Below are 21,379 nucleotides of genomic sequence, written 5' to 3'. Positions count from 1 at the left end.
CCATTATCTTCGGCAGGTCAGGGCAGAGCAAAACGGGTTGAGGAATACATAACTCAAATTTAATCAATTGTAAAATTTGTTCTAATTATTCCAAGAAAATATTCAATCTTTAAAAATAATACAATTTGGAAATTCCCGCAAGCAAGCAACAAAAATTAGTTCTAAAAAAATATTTTAAAATAATTAGAATATTCAGATTATCATCGGGATTACATATCTGCGTCGGAGGGACACATCCGGCGGGCCGATGGGTACCTTGCAGGTTTTAGAATTTTGTAAATATGGCTGGAGCTGGAGCTGAAACTGGAGCTGTAACAAGGTCTCTTGGCTACCCAAGTCAGAAGTCCTGGAATGCTTTGATCGCCAACTGGCTGGATATTGGATCAAACTGGCTGTCTTCGTAGACCCGGATGCCGTCTCTGGTAATAATGCCCAGTGGAGAAAGCTGTCGAAACATTAAACGTTGAAGGCCTTACGTTCGGATCGGATCTCCTCTCCCCGTATGGAACTTACGCTCAGCAGCTGCTTCGAGGTCAGTTTGTATCCCTTGTAGAGAGCAATCCTTTGCAGCGCCATCACACTGCGAATCCGTTGTCGCGGATCTATGGCGAGCAGCTTTCGTAGCACATCCTGTCCCTCATGTTCGAGACTGCGTACTGCGCCTGGGAGGAACTCTTCTTCGCTATCGCTGCTCCTCCTGTCCTGCAGGCAGCCATTGATCTGCGCAATGGAGGGGGCATTCGACAAGCCATCTGCCGTGTCTGCCGTGCCCGAACTCTCCTCCCGGCGTTGGCGCAGAAGGTATTGCTTAATGTTGGGACACTGCAATGGTGGAGCAGAAAGCAGAAAGTTCGCGTCAAGAAACTAGAAACAGCATATACCCCGTACTCCCGTACCGTACACCGTACTCTGGGCGATTCCAATTTTAGCCAAGAAAGCTATGGTTCGAAAGCTATAAGAATTGCAGACTATAAATAGAAGACCTGTTGCAACCTGCAACCTGCAACATGCAACCTGTTATGTTTATTGATTGCTGGCTGCTGCTGCCGATGGTCACTTTCGGTCCGAACGCCCTTATGGGCTTATGGGCAACCATAAGCGTTGTTTCAATTTTGAGCAACGACAAAAAAGAAAGAAACAACGCACAAAAATTAGTCACTAGCTCGAAGCCATGACACATGGCAGCCACATGGAAGCCACTACCCTAATCATTATCTAAACAACTGAACCACTTATTTGGAACAGCACGCAAATACGCAAATCAAAAAAACGTCAGAGACCAAATCAGAGCAGATCCACGGACAGAGGGGACAAGGGACAGGTGACAGGTGACAACGATATTCACGGCTGCTCGGTTATTTGCTGTACAAATAATTAGAGCTCCTAACTTCGGAAGCTCCTAACTGAATCGGCGAAGCACCAGAGCACCAAGCACCAAAGCACCGAGCATGACCTTGTCAAGTGTCTCCAGTACTATCCAGAGATGGAGCTGAGATTGATCTATAGAAGGATGGATTCATCTATCAGCAGAAACGGCTCCACTCAGAAGGAGTGTGAGGAGAAGCAGCTTTCGGAGAACTAAGGAGGAGGGTCAATGAGCCTCGTACGAGGCAGAGTAGTGGTTGGTGGATGGTGGATGGATGAGACAGATACACCTCCTCCTCAGCTTAGCTTTGGACTCTTCTCTCCTCTGCTCGATGGGGCCACTAATGCATGCAAATTGAATTCAATTAGCGGTCGACTACTTTTAAAATAGAAATAGAAAACCTCTGCTGTTGCTGTTGTTGCTGTGCTTGTGAAATGTCTGTCGTTGTTGGTTGTGGAGTATACCATATAGTAGGTAGTGCTCGCACTCACACATACTACGTTCAAGTTTTCCACATGCTAAACGCCAGTGTTTAGAAAATATAAAAATGCTGGAGTTAAATAAGGAAATTATAAGTGTATTCGATTTTGCAATTAAGTGCATTTCGTAGCGCATCTCGATGCTCGTTTCATACAGTCGCAGAGTCCGTATATACTCTGAACTTCACATGGAATATAAAGTCAAAAAATTCAGCACATTTATGCAGTTTGAGGGAACGCAATTGTTATGTAAAAGAGGGGGGCACTTACTGACACTGAACAGCATATAATTAAGTACTGCTATTGCTATTGCTGCTGCTGCTGCTGCACTTGAAAATAAGATGAGGATTTACATAGGAGGATGGGGTATTGCACGCACTTGAACTTAACCACAACGAGCATTAGTGGACTGTATTATCTTTTATACTGATTGTACATTTAATATATTGGTTAATGTTGGTGGTTTACAGGGTATTTGACAACGTGTTTTAAATGGATATCGGGCGGTCTGCGATGCGGCAGTTGGTTTCAGCTAGAATTTTTTCCGACTAACTCAACTCCGCGAAAAGAAGTCGAGCAAAAGGGAATTGGAAGATCACGCGATGCGACGCGCCCAATGCAAAAACGGAACGCATCGCTGTGTGCGTGTGCAGCTGCGGCTTTTGGCTATGCGTGTGAGAGCGTTACAGTTAGGATTTGGACATACACATGTGTATATGTATGTATGTATACATGCAGGCAATACCAACGAAATTGTGAGCATAAAAATTGCTGCTGAAGCGATAAAGTAAAATGATGAGCATTTGAATAGGAAGCGTTAGAATACAAATGGAAATAAATCTATAGTTTCTCAACACATATCATCCATCATCCATACATGACCGTATGTACATACGTGTGTATGTATGTATGTACGCCGTACTTTCACTCTACGAGGCCAATACCGGAGTGGAATTGGGGAAACGTCACCCAATGATTCAAATGAGTCATTCCACACAGTGGCTGTGACAACAAAAGTCAAGGTGAGGAGTGGAGTACATGTGCACCGCAGGCCACCCCTGCAGATGCTCCACACATCCATCCACACTGGGAAACAAATCTTCGGCTGAGGGAGGAGGGAATGCATAGGCATTAGCCTAATGCCGAGATATTTCGAAAGGTTTGACCTGCATTTGAAGCAACAAATTAAGCTTAATCAATGGCTGTGGCTGCTACGACTGCTACGGCTGCTGTGGCCGCAAACTGACAAACAGCGACAAGTTGACAAAGTGAAACAGTTTAGGTTTTGTGCTTAGAAAAATTAAATTAAATCACAGGCAGACACAGAGTGACGAGTGACGAGCGACGAACGACGAAGTAATGATCAGTGGAAGGAAAGGGAAGGGAAGGGAAGGCGAGGCGAGGCGATCAGGCATGTGTGGTCGGGGGGAAGGGATCGGATCCAGCAGGCAAGAGACAACACACAAGGAGTGGCAGTTAGGCAGTTGGGGGGGGAGGTAGCGGCAGTGGCACTGGCACTGGCAATGGCACTGGCACTGGCACTGGCACTGGCGGATGGATGCCACCTTCCTGGTTCGTTGATTCAAAAACAAGTTGTGAAATGAGATGAGCGCTCCAATGATTCTGCTCTGGTTCCCTCCCGCATTAGCACCCATTTGCCATTTATTCTCATTAATTTCTATATAGAGATATGTACATGTATATCTGTACGTATTCCATCAGTATTTTGCTGATGTGTGTATTTCTGCCTATTGTACTACTACTGCTATTTGTCACTTCTGTCGCTGATAATGTGACGCATGGTAATTGTAATTGCCGGCACGTGAGCGTCGGACTGACCGCCAAACAGCCAGAACTGCCACAGAATTTGAGGCATAATCCGATTCATCCGCAGCATCTGTTATGCCATGCCATGCCATGCCATGCATGGAGATGGAGATGGAGATGGAGGATGGTTCATATTTTCTTTGAACTGGCAAAAGTCATCGGTCGCTCCTCCGCCCACCTGCCACTGGCCACCCCTCCTGGTTGGCTGGTTGGCCAATTACTCTGCCCCACGACCGACCAGGTTTGAGTGAACAGAAACGACTGAAAAACCTTTTCGCAGTGATAATTATTTTTATATTTCCTAGAATTAATGTCCACAGTTAATTGTCTTAATCCATGATGCGGCTTCTAGTACTCCATGTACTTGTGCTGTACATTTGTATATTGTATCTTGTATCTTGCATAGTCAGCCGAACACAATCAACAGGTCGACAAGAAATGAACCGACAAACAAAAAACAACAGTCTGCAAAAGATTAAATTTCAAATGGCTACGTTTTTTATACTTGTACTTCTACTTGTTCTTGCTGTCTCTGACAATTCGGCTGATGAGACTGGAGGCTGGAGGCTGGAGTCTGACAGAAGGCTTGAATAAGGGCGATGCAGACCCGAGAGCTCTGCAGGAAATGGTCTGCGTGCCACTGTCCTTGGTGCATTGCGGGACTGCGGGCAAATGCACTGGCACTTGCACAATGTACTATAATTAGCTGCTCAGCAGATAACTTTCGTATGGGTCGGTGTTTCCTACAATTATAGCGTATCTGTAGTCGTTGAGCAGGAATTATAGTGGAATCACAGAAGCAATGAAGAGGGGGATCAATAGGCAAGGACGGCCACTGCGCAGTAAAGAGTAGTCCGCAATCTGAGAGCGAAAGAGCGAAAGAGAGTCGTTTCAGGTGGTCCGCACTCGCAACGCGCAGCACAGCAAACTGCGCTCTTCTCTCTCTCAACAAAGCGACGTCAAAGCGCTCTCAGTAGTGCTGAGCGTAAAATAAGACCCGAACGAGAGTTAGCGGACCGCCTTGTCTGTGAGAGAGAAGTAGAAGGAAGATCACAAAGGAATTGCTGAGAGAGAGGGCAATAGGATGATGCAATGCGTCAGTCAAGAAGCTGATACAAAAGGAGAGAGACAACAAAAGCGCGACTCACTGCACCTAAAAATGCAGGAAAAAATGCTACCTACGGAAGTTCGACTGTATTAAATCGAAAACCAATTGTATTGGCATAAACACACCACATTTCCCCAATCACTCAAATCGCGACTGCGCCTTGCAGACTTGCACACACAGACAGCGTCTAGCCTCCAGTCCCCAAATTACAGAAGGCAGACCTCAAAGCTCAAGGTTCGAGGTCCGTGATCATGGGCATGGACAATGGCTAATGGAAAATCGACAATGGACATGTCTCTTCTGCAGAAAGGGCCAAGAAAATAACACTTCAATTACAGTCATTAAAATGCGTGCTGACATTAATTAGGAATTTTAAAACAGAAGAAGGGAAGAATTGAAAAAAGTGTATGTGCGCATATCTATGTATGTACTATCTAGGTATGTACACAGTTTGCATAGATTTCGCTGCTCTGCTCCCATGGGGGAGCGAGAGAGCAGAGCTCTGTCTCTGTCTCTGGCATTGTCCACCAGTTCTGCTTCTGGACTTCTGTCTGGATGGGCAGTGTGTGGTGGTGGTGGTGGTGGTGGTGGTGGTGGTGGTGTATTATGCGACAATGACCTCTTTTCCGTGCTTAGGACATTCAAGGCCAATAACAAAGAGTTATGTATTCGACGCATCCATAAGATACAAGGGCGACGCGTTGCCTTTGTGGATCCCTGGTCGCTGGTCGTTGGTCGATGGTCGCTGGTCTCTGGTCTAGGCGGCAGCCACAGCCATATATGTATGTACGTACATGGCTACATAGATGGCCACTTGGCCACATGGGTACATGGTCAGCAAAGTTAAGCGGCGAGTGCGCTTGCGCTCTTGAGCTCTTGTGTGTTGCAAGTGTGTATCTATGAGTGTGTGGTGTGGCTGCGTATGCGTGTCTGCATGTTGTTGTGGCATGTAGCAATCAGCAATGCTCTTAACACTGTGCGACAAAGTTTTTCAAAAGAATAGTCGATTGATTTCTTGTGTTCAGCCAATCGAAATAAATTCTTAGCCATATGGAGATATGTACATACATACATATGTATATGTATATGCATCACATAAAAATCCCAGTTGTTTGTTGTCCTGTGTAATTATATTACAGGATGATAATGATAATGATGCCGATGATAATAGTGCTGCTGCTGCTGCTGCGGCTGCCCCAGACCCCTGCCCCTGTCGCTGAGTCTGCGCTGTTGAGTCTACGACAATGTTAATGTTGATTGCAACGTATGCGAATTTTATATTACATGATAGCAGCAGTACCCCACCCCCGTCCCCATGCCGATCCCAAGCCCCATCCCTTGCCAACAGCTCTGTTTGCGGACTTGGCTTCAGTCCAATCCGCGCTCCTCTCCTTTGCCCAAACCAATTCCAAGTCCAAGTCCAAGTCCAAGTCCAGCTCGGAATCAGAATCAGAATCCGAGTCCGAATCCGAGTCTGGGTCCCCACTAAGTAAACGAAGCCGTGCCGCACTGCAAAAATTTATTGCTTTGTCCGCCTGCCGGCCTGCCGCCTGCCTGCTGCTTTCGTTCTTGCTGTTGCGGTCTGTGGCAGTGGCAGGCAGAGGAGCTCTTTGGCCTCTTTGGATGGGCCTCTCTGCAAACAGCAAATATTTATGCAAGTCGAAAGCATAAAAATGTCGCAAGAAAATACCCAGAGACAGGCCCCAATGCCACCATTAACCGGCCACTTGACTCTAAGCCAAGTGCTAGCCCGATTTTAATGCTAGTGCTCTTGTTCTGGTTCTGGTTCTGGTTCTCGCTCCTTCCCTTGCCACTTGGCTTGGAGGATGATGAGGATGTTGCATTGGATTTGGCTGCTGGCTGCTGCGAATCTCTAGGCTTGCATCAGCATCTGCGTGTACCTTCGTTCTGGTCGTCTTTGGATTTTCTTCGTTTTATATTTATGTCGCTTGATGGCCTCAATCGGCCCTTCGTCTTGGCTTCATTGTTGTGCGATGCCCTTCCATGCGTGGCGGATTCTTCTAACTTTTGGCAACGCCCTTCTCAGGGATCCACCACACAAGAGTTCTCCGTTCCCCCCCACAGTGGGGACTGGATCCCCACTCAGAACTGATCGTGGCGCGGGGGGCTCGGGGGGCTCGGTGGCTCGGGCATCACTGTACTACGAGTAGCCCCGCAACATTAGAATACGTTGTTTTTCGCGTGAATGCATTTTCCATGAACAACTCTGGGCACTGTCGTTGTGGTTGTTGCTGTTGTTGTTACCCAAGCCATTTTATCCATGGAAATCATTGAGCAACTTAATAATTGCAATTATGCATGATTTTTCCAAACGCAAATATTTATGAGATTCATTTTTCGTGACGACGAAGGCAGAGGAGGCCGAGGAGGCAGAGCCACAGCTGGCGCCGGCCGACCTTCAAAGTGTACATGAAACTGAGCCGCTGCTGGTCGCAAAGGTATTCGGTGGGTTCTGTATTCTAGGTACTATTTTCAAAATATTTATTGTTTATTCTTTGCTTCTGTGTATTTATTTACTGGTTTATTGGTTTTGCAATAGATATTCCCAGTAATAATGCTGTCAGAGCAACCAGTAGCTGCCGTATCCATGGTCCGCGGACAGGTACCGAGGTCCCCTCGGTAATCCTTCCTCAGAGGGCCTCATAAAAACCGAAACTCAAGATTACCATAAAATAATAAAATAAAAGTAGCCAGATGCTGAGCTCGGATTTAAATTGGGTTTCCCTTTTTCTTATTCTTATCTTTGCTTTTGCCTGTTACTATCCCAGACCCCAGACCGAGACCGAGACCGAGACCGAGACCGAGACCGTCCATATCCATTACCATGCCGTCTCATAGTATTTCAAAACCCAATCAAAGCACGCCTCAATAAAGAGCTCTACCAGAACTTTCCGTTAAACGATTGCCTGGCCTTAGATACAGGTCTCCCTTGCCTGTGCCTGTATCTGTATATCTGTATCTGTATCTGTATCTGTAACTGTGTGTCGTATCTCTGCTGTGTGTCCGTGTGGTGTGTATCTTCGTTGTGTCGGTTCCATTTTTCGGCTGCCGGGTCTCTTTACACTCGAGCTTCGTGGGTGCCTAATTTTAGAGAGCCACATTAAAGCCGACCAAAAATCAAGAGGAGAGAGAAGAGAAGCTGGGGGATAGATTTTTGGAAGCTTGGCGGCCAGCCCAGCCATTCTATGGAATGGAATGGAAAATTTCCATGGGTGCCCGTGCCCCCACCAATCTATCCTTTTCATGGATGGTCTGGCAGTGTCTATAAAAAGAATCCCCAGTCCCACGTCCCGCGTCCCGCGTCCAGCAGCCTTTTAAGGCCGCCCCAAAGGCATTTATCATTCTAAGATAATCAACGATCGATCGGCAATATACATATTTACAATCGACCGATGGCCAATGGGCGACTGACCAACCGATCACTGGAATCGACTGGCAGACCCAAAGCCAGAACCAAAGCCAGAGCCAGAGCCAAAGGAAAAGAAATGTCTGCAGAGAAGAAGAGAGGGATAGAGCGAGAGAGAGAGCGAGAGGCCCCAGCTTTGATTATGTTAATGATGTTCCCTGGGTAGATCGATGGATGCACTTAGCATCGTGCCTCATGCCCCGTACCTCGTACCTCGTAAATCGTACCTCGTACATCGTACCACGGATCTCTCCTCTGCAAAGCAGCAAAGTTCTTGTAGAAGTAGAAGCAACGTTTAGTCGCCTCGTCTATACTTATTCCTTGTAGCCCATGTCCAAGTCCAGGCCCATGTCCATGTCCATACCGGTTTCCCCCGTACGAACAGCGTACATCTTCCACCGAACACCTCTCCACTCTGTGATGAACCTCAATTAAGCATTTTTCTTTGGTCCTGGCTGATTGCTGATGTTATCATCGGTTCAACTCCATTTGAAAATCGTGCTGCGTTTAATGATGCTTATGGCAATCGATCAGCGGCTAGCGATCCTGGCTAGTTAGGTTATAAATAGCTACAGCCTTAGCCTCCTACCTCCTACCTCCTTTCTGGTCTTCTGGTCTTCTGCTCTTCTGGCTTTCTGTCTGCCCTGCGCGGTCTCTCTGCAAGTCTTACAAATCGCTGAGGCTTTAAAAATAGACAACGATCCAAACAGTTTGCTATTTATGGTGAAAGAGCTCCGGCTTAGACATTGACTTACAAAAAGAGTGGCATCCAGTGGTGGTGGATCCTGCCAAGCCCGACGTGCGACATACGACACACGACATACGCATGTGTGTGTGTGTGTGTGTGTGCATCTGTACCTTTGTATCTTTGTAAATGTATCTTTCTCTGCCGCTGCTTCTGATTCTGCCCCGTGTCGTCGTCGTCGTTGTCGTCGTTGTCGTTGTCTGTGTGCCGCCGATGTTCGTGCCTAGTACTGAACTCTCGCAGTCTATGCCTCTGCTGTCTCTGCTGCTGCCTCTGCTGCTGCCGCTACTGCTGCCTCTGTCGACGCCAGCGTCAGACGTCCGTGATCTGCGCGGCGAGTGGTATATAAACGCCCCGTGTGGCTGGCATCCACTCAAAGTGTTTCTTGAAACTGACCGGTGAGAACACGCAGCGCAGCGGATTAAGAACCTCCTCCTACTAATCACAGATACTAGCCGCTACTACTACTGCAACTACTTTTAACACAGTCTCTAATACAACATCTTTTTTTTCAAATATTTTTTTACACTTTTGTGCGTGTGTTGCAGCAGCAGGACGCGAAACGAAACTCGAGAACATTCCCAAATCGCCATTTCATAAACGAATACAAAGATACAAACGTATCTGTGCGATACTCAGAACAGAACCAAGTGCCAGAACCAAACGACGGTGTTCAATCTCCTAAACCAAACTACTGCAGCTACTTCGACATAAGCCAGAGGTGAGTGTTGGTGTTCGGGGCGGGGGATTGTGTGTTGGGGGTTGGGGGTTGGGGGTTGGGGCTTCCATCCCCCTAGCAAGGACCACAAAAATTGAAATCCTATACCGAATATCTTGGCTGACTGCCCGACGGACTGCACCTGAATGTGCCTTATCTGCATCTGCAGATCCTTTAAATACACAAAATGTATCTAAATGCCTCTCGGGGACCCGTTTGTGTTGCCCCTTCCCCCTCCACCCTCCACCCTCCACCCTCCATCCTTCTTTTCTGCTGCGGCTGTGGCGGGCAACGTTTGAGCGAAACGAGTTTCGGATTTTCTTGGTTGTTAGACTTGGCTTTAGACTTAAATGCAGTTTCAGCTGACAGGCTCTGCTCATAAATTACAAAGATCGTATCGCATCGTATCGTATCGTACCGCATACTTTGAGATACATTTAATGCCCGGCGCGTTACATAATACAAATGCAGACACACGCCACACGCCACACGACACAGAAATCTAGGCCCCCTCTGGAATCGTCAAAACTCTCTTTAGGCGGGCACGGCACTCTAATCGGAGCTGATCCGATCTGTGAAACCAAAAAACAATCTTCAGGAATGCGACAGCTCAAGACAGAATCGAATCGAACCGATTTAGGTCGTGTCTGGGTCTAGGAAGAGCCGTTAGTTTTTTGATGATTTCTTTAATTTGTGTCGAATCGATTTTATTGCTAATCCAATCCAACAACAAAATAAAGCTACCAAAATAATTAGCATAAGGAAATGAGCAGAGCAGAGCAGCGCACGAATTTGCAAGTCGCAAAGCCACAGTCCGTCCGAATTATAATATGAATTTGAATACTGAAAGCCACAGCCAAAGCCCTGCGTCTTCAGATCGTTAATCCATGCAAATGTGGGCCAATCGTCAGAAGATCCATAATTAGAGATGGGGTTAGAAACATAAGACAGGGCAGGGGACTCTCCCGACTCGCTTCTCCCATGTGGCGCCATGCCACACGCCACACGCCACATGCCACATGCCACAAGCCGCAAGCCGCAGACCGGGCATAAGGTCCACGAACTGTGCAACCCACCCGCAACCGAATTCAATTGTAATTTTCCGCCAGTTCTCGAGAGCGCGGTAAAATTTGATTTAATCGAATTACAAAAGAATGTTTTTCAAAAAAAAGGAATGGAATGGGATGGGATGGGGCGGAAGACGTAACGCTGAAGCACGGATCGGATGATGAATGGAATGGAATGGCGAAGCGGATTCAAACCGAATAGAAAGTCCAGCTTGGGGGGCGAGACCGAGACCAGACCATTGTGCAGCTGGCTGTCAGGCTGGCAATCAACTGATGTAATAATATTTCAATTACCGACCAGCCTGTCCAGCCCAGAGACGAAATTACTTAAAGGTGGTGTCGTCCGCTCTCGTTCTCGGTCCTCAGAGGGATAAGCGCTTGATGGCAAGATGGCAAGATGGCAAACGTTTTACGTTGCATACTGACAAGCGGATGGTCCTCGAAAGAGAGCAAGTGTGGGGATGGCACCACCTTGCCCAGTCCAGCCTGCAGCAGGCTGTAAGATAAATGTACCACTCACAGTCACAGTCACAGTCACAGTGACAGCCACAGTTTCTGTGACATTTTCTGAATGCTATATATACATATATCTTATACCAATATTAAACACTATCTTCTCTCTCTGTTTTGTGTGCCTTGTGGGTGTGTCTCGTTGCAGAATGAAGTGTCAACTGCTTTTCGTGGCCACCGTATGCCTGGTCACTGTATGGGCGCTCCCGGTGCCCGATGAGGAGGTGGCTATTCAGCCGGATGCCGGATCCAAGGCTGAGCTATTGGGCAAGACTGTCCAGACCAATCCAATTGAGCCGGCTCCCTTCAAGCCGGAGCCCTTCGCGGAGAAACCACTGGAGCCCAAAATCGATGCCAAAACTGTTCCCGCCGCACCCGTCGCCGCTCTCGAGCCTGCTGCCAGCATTCCAGCAGCAGCAGCAGCATCCGCATCCGCATCCGCTGAGCCAGCCAAGACAGAGCTCAAGTTGAGCGCCCCCGATGTGGAAACTGCTCCGGCCATACCCGAGAAGGTCAATGCTGATGAGGTCAAGTCTGTCGAGAAGAAGCTGCCGATTGCCCCTGAGGAGGCCCAGACCAAGACCCAGACCCAGACCCAGACCCAGCCCATTGACACACCTGTCGAGGCCGAGAAGAAGCAGGAGAAGGCCGCCCGCACCGAGGAGGAGGAGCCGATCGAGGCCCCCAAGGCCATTCCATTGGTGGAGGCCCCAGCGCCAGTCGCTAATGCCGAGGTCCAGAAGCAGCTTGTCGATGAGGTCAAGTCCCAGGAGCCCAAGATTGACGCCAAGTCTGCCGAAGAGCCAGCCATCGCCGCTCCCGCTGCTGCCGCCGATGCCGAGAAGGAAGCCCTGACCCCTGAGAAGCAGCCCGCCCGCCAAGAGCGAATCAGCGAAGTCGAGCAAAAGGACGAGAAGGCTGCTGCACCAGAGGCAGCCTCCTCGGTACCAGAAGTTTCAGCTGCTCTTCCGACCGCCGCTCCAGCAGAAGCTGCCAAGTCAGAGACCAACATCCAGGTGATAACTCCAGTCGTCTCACAGCCAGAAAAGAAGTCGATTGAGGGCGGAGTAGCCCCAGGCAGCATCACGCCCGCCGCTGCACCCGCCGCTCTGGCTGCCCAAGCCAAGTCAGCCCCAGCCGAGCCCCAGCAGGCCAGCAAGCCCGAAGAACAGGTCCTGAAGAACATCCCCGAGGTGGTGGCCGCCGAGCCCGCCAAGGAGCAACAGAGCCAGACAGCTCCCGTGGCTTCCGATACCATTGCCAAGACCCTGCCAGAGGAGACCGTGCCAGAGGTAGCTGCAGCTCCAGTTGCCGAAGCCAAGAAGATTGATGAAGCACCAGTTGCTCAGCCCATTGCTGCAGCCCCAGCCTCAGCCCCAGCTCCAGCAGCACCTCTTCCCACTGTCGCCGAGCCAAAGAAGTCGTCGGAGGAGAAGTCCGAGTCGAAGAATGAGGAGTCTTCCGAGTCCAAGGAGTCGGATGAGAGCAGCGAATCCAAGGAGAACGTTTCCAACTAGAGATAGAACGAGAGAGCGAGAGCGAGAGAGAGAGAGAGAGAGAGAGAGAGAGAGCTTTACACCCTTAAACCTTCAAACCGCAGCGTACCCGAACGGCAATCTTCAGCCCCCCGTACACCTCTAGACCCCAATTCCTAGACCCCCGAGCACCACTGTCACCACTGTCATCCAGCGCCTTAATATTACGATCGTAGTTAGTGGTATTCTTAGTTGTAAACGATAGTGTCGAGAGTGGAGTGGAGAGGAGAGCAAGAGCAAGAGCAGAACAAACAAAAATCCATAAATACGAAGATCCAGATAATCCACAGTCCATCAAAGCGAAGATCGGGATCGAATCCTGGCAGCGGAACACGCACACACAATAGAATGGAATGCAAGGGATGCAAGGAACATACAAATAGCAATAACAATAACAATAACAAAACAAAACAAACAAACAGGACAAACCGCTAAGATGGCATAAAGTTATACTTATAAATTAAATTTAATTAATGTAATTTTAATTAAATTTTAGTCATTGCAAGACAACAACACACCCACACCCACATCTACATCCCACCCTAGATCCTGTATCCCCCCCCTAACACAACACTATCAACTATGTATCTTTCTCTACGAGTAGGTTTCTCCCCTGTGTACGATGATGATCCCATTCAGCAGCAGCAGCAGAAGCAGCAGCAACGAAAGGCGGCAGGCAGGCATCGGTTATCGGATGTATGGTATAATATTAATAATTACTAATTAATAATATTATAAATGAAATTCACCCTTTTTTTTTGAATTGAGTTTTAAATTAATGAAACTACATTTAATACGATAATAGTGGTATAGCGTATATATGAGCAGAAATATATATATGATTTTATATAGACTGAGAAAATTCTTAAATAAAAAGCGAAAAAATTAAAAAAAAAAAAAAAAAACACACACACACCGTTTATCAATCCTCAAAGAGCTTTGGGAAACCTTGGGGTTGGGTTCTATCCTCCCTCTCAATTGAACAGCAATTATAAGCGACAATTGGCTGAGATCTACATACATATGTAACTGCAACTGGCTTTGGCTTGTCCAATTACAAAATTACAGAATTACAGAATTACAGACTTCAACAGGCACCAGTTGGAAGCAGTCTGTCGTCTGTCGTCTGTCCTCTGTCTACGCCGTCTGTTAGTGGCTCAGTCGATGGCGCTATCCGTAAGCTGCATCCGTGGTGTGGTCGAATTACAGACCCGATCCACACCACTACAGCTCTACAGCTCTACAGCGTACAGCTGTACAGTTGTACAGAGTCGGAGAGTATCAAGTATTCCCCATAGATGAGCCGAACATGCACCTGCAAACCAGTTCCACTTCGTACTGCGTTGTACGCTAGATGTATCGCAGCAGGCCAGACCAGACCAGATTAGTTTAAATTAGATTACCGACATGGCACATGCTCACACATTCGCAATGGGAATTACTGGTTAATGGCTACCGACTTTGGTCGCTTACCTTCTGCGTTAGCATCTGACAGGCAATGACGCCCAAGGCCCACCAGTCCACTGCATGACCGTAGGGTTCGCCGCATAGTATTTCGGGTGCTGGAATGAGATGAGAGCGAAGAGAGCGAACGTTTACCCTCCCGACAAAACAGTTTTTGGTGAAGGAAGAAAACAAATAAACAAAAATAATAACCAAAAACAATCAACTATGAATAGTATTTTGTTCTTCGGCAAACCGAAGAGTGGACTGATGAAGCGGATATAGGCATATAAGGATATGTGGGGGAGGAGCAAGGCTATCGAAGATCCATTTATTTTGATTACAGCTATTCTATCTACATACGAGATAGACTATCGGTAGGAAACGAATCGAAAACTCAGCTAAATATGGAATTTCTAAAGAAGATTTAGTATGGTTTTGAATGCATGGATCATGGTTTATGGTTTACGGTTTACGGTTTACGGTTTATTGGATTAAATTGATCAAAATCAAGGCCAATTACATTTCTAATTTGTGTTCAGGTTCTGTGTGATTCAAAGGTTTTATTCTGCTTAATTCGATTTTACAATAATTGTTTAATTGCAAAGTACATTTATGGTTTATGCTTGGTTGTTGTTTACGTTTATAGCTTGGACATACACACATACATACAGACATGATATCGATTTACATAGATACAGACATACGTTCGTTCGATTCGGTGCACCAGTCGCCAGTCGCGCCAATCGCTAATTAAATTTAATAAACTAATAAAACACCATGCAAAAGTACACAAGTTCCAAGTGCAATAGATTTTTGTGCTGCTGCTGTAGACAGGCACCACACCACACCACACCACACCGCTCTGATCTGCTACTGATCTTTTCCATAGCAGGAGATAGTATTATCGTCCTGTCATATCCATCTGCGCATATCCATATCATATTTTCAGCCATCTTTGAGCGAGCTTTGAGAGTTCATTTCCCATTCAGACCCAATGGATCGATCATCAATTTGAATGCTCTCCAGCTCTCCAGAAACTACGCCCGAGTTTCAAGTTAGTATAACTTCTAGGAATTATCATACAGAGATCTCTTCTCTTCTCTTCTCTTCTCTTCTCTCCTCTCCTCTCTCTTCTCTTTCGTCTGGTACTTGCTAAAACTATAATTTAATCACTACAAGTACAATCACAATCATTTCAAAATAATTACCGCCGTTCTCTCATTCTCTCACTCCTCTCTTTGCATATTTGTTTTTTCTTTTTACACGGATCGATAACATAGTATTAATTAAGTAACACGTTAGTTCAAGCAACTATAGTTAGTGGTGCCTGCTAGCAGCCATTTGAATGGAATAGCTTGACGATTGAAGATTGACGACTGCCGCACCGAATCCACACTTAAATGTAGGCATACAGATACATAGATACTTTTTCACTTAGGTCTAGGAGTGCTCAAGATAAGCTTTGGAGCAAGAGACACGCGTGGGCCGTTTGATTGATTGATTGATTGGTGGGGTGTTTGGCCCACTAATGAATGAGTTTAGCCTAAGATTTTGTTGTTGTTGTTTACTTAGCCGGTATCTAAAGCAGATTTATCGATACAATTACTGATCAAAACTAATGTATCTTTTACTTTTACTTTAACGCTTGGTCCATCAATGAGTAAAACTCTGTATCTGCTTCGGTTTCGGTTTTTGTTTCTTTCTGCTTCAATACATTTCACTCAGTTTTGTGATTAAAGAAAAAGTAGACCATAAATCGTATACTTCCTGCTACAGCGCTCTCATTCATTCTGGCTCTATATCCGTCCTACTCTTTTGCATGGAACACACTAAAACAAACATTTTCTAAAGGGACTGGCCCTACCCCTACTTCTACTCCTACTCTCCTACTCTATCTCTACTTCTACAGCTCGAAACTCGTCTGATTAAAAACCATTTAATGATTGTAAATACAAACAGCGAAGCGATACTCTATATGCTCTACAGATACACATGTGCTACAGATAGCGGCGCTCACTAAGAACTGGACTGCACTAAGAAGCGGCACAAGGGGCTTGAAAATATAAAAACGATAGGTCACGCAGTGTACCTCCTCTCGAGGGAAGGGACTATAGCCGATACATTGGCAGATAACTCGAATGAAAGTTCCTCAAGCCTTAGCACTGAATAATCTGAAGATGGATGATGGATCTTTCTACATATTGCATATTGCAATTTCTGGCACTCTACCGCATCAGATTCGTATCTGCTCTAACAAAATAATCAATAACTAACAACTAAAAGTAGTAACAAAGCGAGCTTTGAGGGAGTCCAAATGGAGTCCCTTTACATAATATATTGAAGCTCCGGCTCGGGGGGGTACACAATAAATATTTAACTACTTCGTACTCCTATCAGCATTAAAAATGGCTCTGATTTGGAACGCAACGAAACACTTGAAGCCCATGAAGCCGCAGAAATACATTGTAACGAAATACGTTGCTCAAACTGTACGTTTCCAGAACTAAGAAATAATAGTCACAAAATGTTAAAGTTATCGGTCGCGGGCTTCGTATTCCGATTTGAATTTATATTATTCGCTCACTTGTCTTGGTATTTCTACAGTAGTAAAACTCGGGCTCCAGCTCCTGCTTTAGCCAGTCACATTGCGAGCGTCTCCTTGATGATCTTTTTCATGGCATTGCCCATGGAGGGTGCTGCCGAGCCAGAGGTGGAGTAATCGAACTTAAACAAATACGGCTGAACATCGGGGAAGGATGTGTCGAAGATCAGGTCCAGCTCGCTCTGGCTGGGTGTCTTGGGCACATAGTCGTGCCGATTCATCAGCTCCGTAATGTATATGACTTTTTCGGTTAGGAGATCAGAGACGTTCTCGCGACACAGCTGTCGCTCGTCCTCGTTCTCGTGCTTGATCAGATCGAGGTGCACCGTCCACACCTCCCACGGTATGGACTCCTGCGAGAACGGCCAGCGGTTCTTCTTCTTCTGAAAGAACTCCAGGCTTATCTGCCCCGAGCCACAGCTCTCGTTGGAGCGCAGCTTTTCACTGAACAGGTTGATGGCTCGCTTCACCTTGTGCGTCAAGCTGTCGGAAGTGCAGCACACATAGGTGAAGTCGATGAAGTTGCAGTCGACATCCGTGTAGCCGACAGTACCGATCGAGTACTGGGCGTCGCCCGTGTACATGAATTTGCCGAGGCAACGATGGAAGAGTACTGTCTGGAAGATGGTGGTCACCGCCTCGTCCACCTGCAGACCCTCCATAGTCAGGTCGAACACTTGCGAGCGGGCGTTCATCGTGATATACAGTGCTTAAGGGAGGTACTTTCGTGAAGGATGGATGCTTGAGGGCTCTGCTGTTCTTGCTCTCCCTTGCCACAGAATGTTTCCCTTTCTTATTTAACTTTAGGTCTGCTCACAGATTGCTTTCAGTTCAATTACCTTCTGGCCGTAATTGCCTGCGTTTGGATTCTTATTTACATTCAACTTAGTTTCTATATGGTATGCCGTATGCGGCCTGTCCTGTTCCGCCCTGTCCTGCGCTGTCTATTTGTCTATACTTCTTTTGTTCCCTGCTGCTAGATTGTGTGGGGTTTGTGTGGGTTTTCCTTTTTAGGCAAACTGAACACCTTCTTTGAACGGTTTGAATTTGATTTGGATCGATGGATCGGCGTCTCTTACTAGCTAAACACAAGTGTTTTGTTGGTTTTTATTGGTAATTGTTTTTTGTTTGTTTGTTTGCTTAAAGTTGGTTCAGATCGTACCCATGTATTTGAAAGTGCCACATATGGTGCGCGTATTTGCACCCAGTTTGAGCCACTTGCTAAGACCGAAGTCCGTCAGCTTGATGTGAAATTGTTGCGTTAGCAGAATGTTCTCTGGCTTCGCATCGCGATAGATGATGCCGGCGTTGTGCAGGAAATCTGTAAGGGAATAGCCACAGGTCAATACAGGAAAGTGCTCATGTATGATTGGGTATAATCAGGGGTCTAATCAGGGCTATTGCTAACGCTTTTGCAATTTGTTATTTGCTTTTCGCTATCGAAAGATGATTCACAGTCGGACAATCAGTCCGCCATTCAATAACTCACCGATTGCTAGTGCAATCTCTCCAACGTACAGGCGCACTAGGTCAATGGAGAAGTGGACAATTTTCGAGAACAATTCGCCATTCGGTATGTATTCGGATACTGCAGTAGAGATGAGAAAATCAGGGGTCAATTGTTTGCGAAATGATGAAAGGATGCAACATTCTAAGTCAACATACGAATGTGAAGATTGTGACGGTTCTGCCACAGATCTATTTGCTGCACGATGAACGGATGATGACCGCAGACTTTCTGAATATCCGCCTCGTCCTTTATCTGTCGCACGCTGTTGTCCTCGATTAGCTGCAATGCAATGCGTAAATCGAGAGTTACAAAAAATACTTGAACCAGAGAGTCTGCATCTGTCGTCGAGGAACCTTACTTTTGATTTCTTAAGAACTTTGAGGGCATAGCACGAGCTATTGTCCGTCCTATTGCACACTTTGAAGACCACACCGAAGGCTCCCTTCGCCACAAGATGTTCAATCTGGAACTGTTCGTTGCGGCTGGCTTCCTTGAAATGCGAGCTAAATATTGAATTCGTTAGTGGACGGTGCCATTGGGTTTTTCTGCGACGGAAGCCCTGTAGCGATGTCGAGCTGGAACAAAATTGTAGTACAATATTAATATGACTGCCACTAGGATTTTAAAATACGGACGGACTGGTCTGTCGTACCTCTTGCGTGTCGCCTTGTTCCGATGACGAAAGGAATTGCGAGCTGCCGAAAAACTCCAATTAACGCGCCCGCCGCTAAGACTGCCTAGGCTCCAGGTGGAAAGCTGCTTTATTCAGAGAGAGAGAGAGAGAGCGAGAGCGAAAAATTAGAAAAGTTAATTGTGCAGAAAACTTTTGTCTTTCTGTGAATATTTATTTATTTCAAAGCAGCCGCCGCCAAAACCGATCGTCGAACAGCTGAGCGCAACGTAAAAAAAAACGAGCGAGCGAGCGAGACGGCGCACACACACACATACGGCTGTACAGTGGTGTCCCACGAAACGGGTCAGGTGTGTAATCCACAGGCGATGGCTAGGAGGGTGGCTGGTGGGTTTGTTCAAGATAACGTTATATGTATGTGTCTACTGCCTGGGGCATTTCTAGAAAGAATCTCTCCGATAGCAGCTCTTGAATTATTTCACGCTTAAAGGTCTCATGGAATCCATCCCGAAAAGCCGCGTCTGTAGCGGCCCGATCATTCCTTGAGTGAGGTCACTTGTACCTCCATATGTTTACGCATACATGCGCACATGCATGATTTATGCACATACATACATATGTATGTGAATGTGCACTCGTTTTATGTTTTCGATGTTTTTCGTTTTGAACTGTGCTCCCCAACTGAGATGAATGGGCAAAAGAGGGCGAACATTTTGATCGAAATTCCTTTCCCTTCCCACATGGAAGCAAATGAAAGAAAGAGAGAACACATATTTGATAACGCTTACTCTATATGCTCAGTACATATGTATGTATGTATTATATATATCCATACATATGTATGTACATATATGTATGTATGTATTCTGATGACGCCAGAATTTGCGCAGCGGTAAATAGCATGACAATGAAATTTGCGAACGCGGAAATATATGTGTATACACTCCACGCACACACACACATGCATAGATGTATATGTTTATGCAAATGAAATTGTGTACTCAAAATCAAAACATTAGAAAAGTTCGGAAGTTTACTGTTAACAGAAGAGCCCTAACACGTGCTCTTCAGCCCAGAATTTGGTGGCCTGGAAATCTTGATCAAACTGAGATCGGTCGGAGAGAACGGAGAGAGTATAGCCAGAGCCAGACCGCGTCGTAATTCATTTGCTGCCCATTCGATGGGAAAATACGAAGCATACACCAGTCAATGACGCAGTATTTATTTTTACAGCAGACAACGGAAAATAAACAAATACTGATGACAAAAAAGTATGTGGACACCTCTATCGGTACAGTACATATCTACAGTAAATGTACATATGATACATACATATGTACTGTGTTATCAGCCCATGTGGCCCATATTGTACGAACCTGCTGCAAGCGTGGTTGTTGTTGTTGCTGCTGCTGCGACTGCTGTAATCCTACCGTTGTCGCACAACTCAAAGTCGATGCAGCAGCAGCAGCTGCTGCTGGTTGTGATTCTGCCTCAGCTGTGATGACTCCGATGCTGTTGCTTGCCACTGGCTCGGGCTCAGGCTCGGCCTGGGACTCTGGGTGGGCAGGAGGTCTCTGTAGGGATTTTCTACTGCTGCCGCCACAGCCAAAGGTTGTCGAAGGTAGCGAATGTTGTCGTCTCTGTGGTGGTTCTTGTTGCTGCTGCTGCTGTGGCCTCGTCGTGGATGCAGTTGCAGTTGCAGTTGCAGTTGTGGGTGCTGCTTCTGTTTCGATTAGTTCATGGCGTTGTGCCGCTGCTTCACGAGTGCTTTGCGATGTCCTTCTGTTTTCATGCCTTGTTTGCGAGTTGCCCATCAAAAACTTCCACTCGTACTAATCAATTCCGTAGTTTTTACCCGTTCGTTTATTTGTTGTTGTTTATGCACACTCGCACCGCACGCGCACACCAAGACAACACACCACACTCTTCTCACACACGCCACGCTCAATCAAACTCCGCTCCGCTCGCACTCACACAAGAACTGACGCAGGCACTAAGGCCAAAAAGGCACTACAATTGCGCAATCACTAAATTATATTGCAGAAAAAAAAACACAAAACAAAAACTCGAGAGAGCTCAAACTCTTAATAAAACAATAAGATAGTTAGAGCCGTTTTAAGTTTTCTTTTATTTTGTTACTCTATTGTTGTTGTGCGAGTGGGGGATGTGATGTTAGATAAATATATCGATATTATTGTATGTTCATGATATATTTGTGGAAACGCGATGTGTCAACGCGGTAACATTAAAGTGACCATTTTTGGAATGGGCATACCCGCAACTACAACCACATTTATTTCTGAGTTCGAAGCAAATCGACACTTTTTTTCTACTGTATCAGGTCGTTAGATCTAAAATACCCTCGACTCTTGATTACACTTCGATGTCACCGATTTAGAAGGAATATC

The 21,379-nt window shown here is 46.3% G+C and overlaps 3 protein-coding genes across 6 annotated transcripts; 1 reads left to right on the top strand and 2 right to left on the bottom strand.

The window, feature by feature from the left end:
- Nucleotides 1-63: 63 nt before the first annotated feature.
- Nucleotides 64-21,187, bottom strand: S6KL (S6 Kinase Like). Of its 4 annotated transcripts, none has more exons than XM_033382741.1 (9): nt 20,348-21,187; nt 18,993-19,099; nt 18,699-18,915; nt 18,496-18,619; nt 18,320-18,418; nt 17,993-18,151; nt 14,256-14,344; nt 514-822; nt 64-445 (listed from the first exon to the last, which is right to left on the bottom strand). In XM_033382741.1, exons 1-9 carry the CDS (start codon nt 20,783-20,785, stop codon nt 338-340), a joined length of 1,650 nt encoding a protein of 549 aa, XP_033238632.1. In that variant the 5' UTR covers nt 20,786-21,187; the 3' UTR covers nt 64-337. The 4 variants fall into 4 exon arrangements, with proteins under 4 accessions (XP_033238632.1, XP_002134519.3, XP_033238633.1 ...); XM_002134483.3 differs by having other exon boundaries at nt 18,993-19,096; nt 20,348-21,186; XM_033382742.1 differs by lacking the exon at nt 20,348-21,187 and adding an exon at nt 19,534-19,554 and having other exon boundaries at nt 18,993-19,096.
- Nucleotides 9,250-13,629, top strand: bnb (bangles and beads). Its single transcript, XM_002134482.3, has 3 exons — nt 9,250-9,350; nt 9,501-9,673; nt 11,396-13,629. Exon 3 carries the CDS (start codon nt 11,397-11,399, stop codon nt 12,762-12,764), a length of 1,368 nt encoding a protein of 455 aa, XP_002134518.2. The 5' UTR covers nt 9,250-9,350; nt 9,501-9,673; nt 11,396; the 3' UTR covers nt 12,765-13,629.
- Atg101 (autophagy-related protein 101) lies at nt 14,754-17,980 on the bottom strand. The gene has a single exon (XM_003736115.3). It carries the CDS (start codon nt 17,523-17,525, stop codon nt 16,869-16,871), a length of 657 nt encoding a protein of 218 aa, XP_003736163.1. The 5' UTR covers nt 17,526-17,980; the 3' UTR covers nt 14,754-16,868.
- Nucleotides 21,188-21,379: the final 192 nt, after the last annotated feature.

The sequence above is a fragment of the Drosophila pseudoobscura genome, chromosome X (genome assembly GCF_009870125.1).
Source record: "Drosophila pseudoobscura strain MV-25-SWS-2005 chromosome X, UCI_Dpse_MV25, whole genome shotgun sequence".
In the NCBI taxonomy this organism is placed as follows: Eukaryota; Metazoa; Arthropoda; class Insecta; order Diptera; family Drosophilidae; genus Drosophila; species Drosophila pseudoobscura.
This window is presented reverse-complemented; position numbering and strand designations above follow the sequence as displayed.